The 4,978-nt window shown below is 60.0% G+C and overlaps 2 protein-coding genes across 2 annotated transcripts in view; one reads left to right on the top strand and one right to left on the bottom strand.

Moving 5' to 3' along the window:
• TRIM71 (tripartite motif containing 71) overlaps positions 1-4,352 on the bottom strand; it is a 58,620-nt gene extending 54,268 nt beyond the window's left edge. The window contains exon 1 of the mRNA XM_007464924.1: positions 3,436-4,352. Coding sequence (XP_007464986.1) covers positions 3,436-4,296 — 861 coding nt within the window. The 5' untranslated portion in view covers positions 4,297-4,352. The remainder of the gene's footprint in view (positions 1-3,435) is intronic.
• A 485-nt stretch (positions 4,353-4,837) lies between these two features.
• The window catches only part of LOC103081437 (putative uncharacterized protein UNQ6490/PRO21339), an 890-nt gene continuing 749 nt past the window's right edge, over positions 4,838-4,978 (top strand). The window contains 1 exon segment of the mRNA XM_007464927.1: positions 4,838-4,969. Within this exon segment, the coding sequence (XP_007464989.1) occupies positions 4,838-4,969 (132 nt within the window).

Below are 4,978 nucleotides of genomic sequence, written 5' to 3'. Positions count from 1 at the left end.
CCCCCCCCCCCAGTTGACAGGGCCTTTCCCGGGGACCGGAACAGGCTCAGACCCCACTCGGCTTCTCGCCATTTACAGAATCCTACCGCCCGAGCTCTAAACACACTCACACACCCTTTCTGCTTCCAGTGTCGCCTCCAAGGCAGCCAAGGGCTCACATCCCACGTGCAATTAACACATTAAAAGGCACCTCGTGAAGGTGGGAGCAGCGCGCTCCAGTCCCACTCAACTACCTAACTCTCCCCCCTAGATGCGTGCAGACCCCATCTCGGCCCCGCCGCCTCCCGCTTGCCGAGGCGGGCTACGGGCCGGCCGGGCTAGGGCTGACCCACCGCCGCGGCGCCTCCGTCCGCCTCTCCCAGGCCCCGCGGGAGGCGCGCGGCCAGCGGTCAGGAGCGCGGGCCCCCAATTCCCGGCCTGGCTAACCGCCGGCCTCGGCGCCTGCAGGCCTTTCGGAATGACCACCAAAGCGAAAAACCCACACTCTGTTTTTTAAATGGACCAAATACAGAGTGTGAGCAAACAACCCTCATCATTCCGTCGGAAAACCCAGCTCCCTCCTTTTAGATTTTAAAATTAAGTTTTAAACCAGTGCTCAGAACACCACCTTGTCAGTCCTGAGGGGCCATTTCCGGGGGGGTGCGGGGAATGCTTAAGGAAAGCAGTCTGGGAAGAGACCCTACCGGCTGCTTCCCGCACCCCTAGGTGGCCAACTGTCGGAGGCACCCTCCTTAAAATTAAAGGGGAAGAGCCAGGCGTCGGGGCCCTCTTCCCAAGGTCAGGTGGCATTAGTCACCATCAGGCAAGGGCGCACTGAATTATTTAATGGAGCCTGTTGACCCGGGAGGCAACTCAGTAAAGGAGCACGTTTCAAAAACTGAAGTAGACTGTACCTACTGTAAAACACATGGATTTAGGCATCCAGTCCATCACAATCGAATAGAGGACAGGACGATCGTCCTTCCACAGTGCCCTCAGTCTCCTTTTCCCAATCCGAAGAATGGTTTTTTAAAGGAACAATATTACTAAACTGTGAAGGATCACTCCCTTGGAAGGAAACGAAGAATTTAGGCCGTGGGTGGGATCCCTTCTGTGAACCTGGTGCTTTCCCTCCCAACACTTGACTTCTCCATTCACAGCATTGGTCTGTCCCTTTAAACTTAAATTCCCTAACATTCCAAATGCAGGAACGATTAAAGAGATCTAACAACTGTTTTCCAAGTTTTCTTCTTTTAATGAAAAACCAAGAAGGGGAAGTAGAATTTTGCTCAAAACTGAGCAAATGTCATGTTTTAAAAGGATAGTTGGTCTAACAGTGTAATATCTTAGTGCCTTTGCCAAACAACTCCAACCTAGTATAGCACACGTTAAAAAAAATCTAAATGTTCAGGGCATCCAGGTACTTCCCAGGGTGAGGGGTGCGACACTTCACACACTCCCATACCGTTTGAATGGTTTAATAATTTAAAAAGTGTATAAACCTTTTACAAGTGTGGCAACACTGAGCATCTACTGTTTTAACCCAAATAAAACGTTTGTGGATCTTTAACTGGGAATATAAATAAAACCTGACATTTAAACTCAACTGCTGGGAGGGACGGTTCAATCAACGCCCCTGCCAGGAGGGAAATTGTGGAGGATTCAAGCCGCCCTCTCCCTCCCCCCCCTTCCCCTCCCCCTCGACGCTAATCTTCCCGGCGAATTGGCTCCTTCTTTCCATTCCCGGGATTCGGATCAGTATTTAACTCAATCCATTTTTGAAAGAACCTACTAGACACATTCAGCCATGAATGTGGGAAAACTTTAAAGATGAGTCCATTCAAAGCTTAAAAAAAGGAAGGAAAAGAATAGCTGCCCCTTAGGCTTCATACCGAGAAAGAAACTTTTAAAACGAGGCGTCCGCAACAAGTAGATTAGAATTTCAACTTTTTTCCAATAGGAGAAGCCGGCTTAAGACCAGCAGGCAATAGCTCCGCCCTCCTCCCCAAATAACAGGTTAGGCGTGGAAAAGGCTGCGCTCGGCAAGCCTCAGCCGCGTTCGGAACCAGCACGCCCACTCCACCTAACACGCAGCGAACTCTCACCAGGAGCCGTCTCCTGCCCGCGCCCAAGGCAGGACTAGCACCAAGTCTCACCAAGGGGTACAGGTAGATCGCATTAAGTCACCGACCCTCTCAGCAGAGGCTGCGCCTCAAAACTTCTGGCCCCGTCCTCCAGTGGGTTCGGGTGAGTGGAAGGTGGCACAAGATGTGAAAAACAAGCAAGAACGGTTTATTCAACAAACAGCCAAAAGAGCCAAATAAGCTCAAAGGCTGCCGTGCAGCCCGCGGACTCTGCGCACCCGGTTCGAGCCGCGTGCAGCTTGGGTCGGCTTGCTTTCCATGAGAAGTCGAGCCCCAGGTTGAACGGGGTGGGGACACCTCCCAACCAGGGAAACCGGTTCCCGCAGAGATCGAAGCCGGAGCAGGCGGGGGCGGCCCAAGGACTTCCAGCTGGGTGAGGGCAATGGGCAAGGCTCCCCGATTCCGCTGCTCCCGGTGCAGCGGTGGGCCCACGAGGCCGAAGGGCGTTTCCATACAAGGGAGGTTCAGAGGCCTGAACACGCTTTTTCCACGGTGCGGGAACAGAACCGCGGAAGGCTGTTCTTACTCCGTACAAGGAGGCAACGACTGCTACGGTGTCCCAACAAAAAGCACAGTCCTCCTCTCACAAGCGCGCACGTGGAAACCAGGTCTACACGCGCAAGCGCACCCCACACTCACCCACACGACCGTCTCCTCCTGGCTCATGCCCTACTTAAAAGCAACAATCGAAGAGTTTTACAAACAAAAATAAGGTTGTGAAAAAGCTAAAGGAGAACCCTCAGCATGCTGGGAGGCCTCTGGTGTGCCCGCACAAGGAGACCACGTCTACACATACACACGTTTCCATCTCATGTCTTACTTAAAACAATAGCCTGCACGCTTTGTCAAACAGGAATGAGGAAATAAAAGTCCCTAAAGAAGAGGGGGTGTCTCCAACCTCGGGAGCCGTCCGAGGGCAGAGGAGGGACCCTCGCACACGAAGACCAGGTCTACACAGTCGCACACAACTACCTCTTCCCAGCTCATGCCTAACTGTAGACAGCGGCTGCCACATTTTGCCGCACAGAAAATTGGATACGGAAGCGGGGGACTCTGCGTTTTGGGACCCCTCGCAGCCTGCACACGGAGGCCAGGTCTTCTCCACACACACTTCCCAGGTCAGGATCTGCTTGGGGCAGCGGCTGCCGCGTAGCCAAAAGACAAACGAGAAATCCGGAGGGAGAGGACCCCCTCCCCTTGCTCGGGGGCCTGCCCGGACGCCCGCACGAGCACCCACGCGTCTCCCCGGGTGCCAGACCAGCGCCCCACGCCGCCCGGCCGCAGCCCCCGCGGGAGCGGCCCCCGAACTCACCTCGTCGTCGTGGTGCTGGCAGAAGCCGAGGCGCTCGGGGAAGACCGAGAGGATGGAGAAGGGCGCGCCGGGGAAGGGCGGCCCGAGCCCGAGCTGCTGCGCCGCGGCGGCGGCGGCGGCTGTGGGGCCAGGCGGGCCGCGCTCGATGTAGTGGTCCTTGGTAAGGCGCACGCGCTGGTGCGCGCGGACGCAGTTGTCGCACAGGTGCTCCTGGCAGTCGAGGCAGCGCGACGAGGCCGCGTTGCCCTCGTCGCAGGAGCTGCAGCCGTGAGGCCGGCGCAGCAGCAGCGCCGACGGGGAGGCCGCGGGGCCGCCGGGCGCTGAGCGGGGCGGCGCGGGCGGCTGCGGCGCTGGCGGGAGTGGCGGCGGCGCCGAGGCAGAAGCGCGCGGGTGCGCGTGGTGCGCGTGGTGCCGGTGGTTGCTGTGGCCGCCCGCGCCCGCCGCGGCGCCGGCCCGCCCGTTCTTGGGCGGCGGCTCGTCAGCCGTGGCCACCACGGCGTCGAGCAAGTTACTGAGCAGGAAGGCGGACGAGGGCAGCGCGTCCATACCCGCCGCCTCGGCCAGCACGACCTTCTGGTCGCACACAGGGCAGCGCAGCTTGAGCGGCTCTCCCGGCGCGCCGCCGCCCGCCGCCGGCAGCCGGTGCGCCTCGAGGCACGAGCGGCAGAAAGCGTGCAGGCAGGGCAGGACGTGTAGGCGGCGCGCCGCAGCCCCGGGGGCCCCGCCGCCGCCCCCCGACGACGTGGACGTCTGCGAGGACGACGACGACGCCGACGAGTTGGAGGAGAGCGGCGCCGGCGAGCCGCACATCTCCTTGCACAGCAGGCAGATCTGGAAGTCGGTCTCGGAGAACGAAGCCATTTGCAACCAAGCCCGGAGGAGGGAGGAGACCAGAGAGGAAGAGGAGGAGGAGAGGAGAGCGCGGACGAGGAGGGTGGGGGAGCCGCCGACTCACTCAGAAAAAGGCATCAATTAGGCCTGCGATCCAGGAGCCGGCACCAGAGCGGCGCGGCCCGCTCGGCCTCGCCGCGTCCGGCCCGCGCGCTGCCACCCCCGACGCTGCGGGCATTAAATGCCACTCTCCGGAGGCGACACAGATTCCTCCCGGAAAAGGACGCGGGGGCCGCGTGCTTTCCCGAAGCGGGAGCGCCGGAACAAGTCCCGACACGCGAGGGGCGAGCGGGGGCAGGGAGGTCAGAGGACTCCCTGAAGCAGCTGTAGCTTAGCTTCTCGCCAGCCGAGGGGAGTCCCCCCAAGTCGAGTCCGCTGTGCAATCCCAGTCCCGGCGGGAGAAGCAGAATTTGGTTCGACGAGTATTTGGTGCGTGGCTTTTCTTTAAACGGATTTAGTCTCTTCTTGGGACAGGAAGGCTCCCCAAACTAGTAAAGGCGGGAGCGGCGCGATGCCGAGCCCGTGTCCCCCCGCGCGACGCCGACCGGCCCGCCGCATGACGCGGCGGCCAGGGGCTCCTGGGTGGCCCGGCGTGCGGCGCTCCGGGCTTGCGCACGGCCCGGCGCGGCCTCCCTGCAGGGCGGTCGGCCCC

This window comes from Lipotes vexillifer, unplaced genomic scaffold, assembly GCF_000442215.2.
Source record: "Lipotes vexillifer unplaced genomic scaffold, Lipotes_vexillifer_v1.1 scaffold1934, whole genome shotgun sequence".
NCBI classification, from domain to species: Eukaryota; Metazoa; Chordata; class Mammalia; order Artiodactyla; family Lipotidae; genus Lipotes; species Lipotes vexillifer.
The sequence above is the reverse complement of the archived record's forward strand: the minus strand, read 5'-3'. Positions and strand labels throughout refer to the sequence as shown.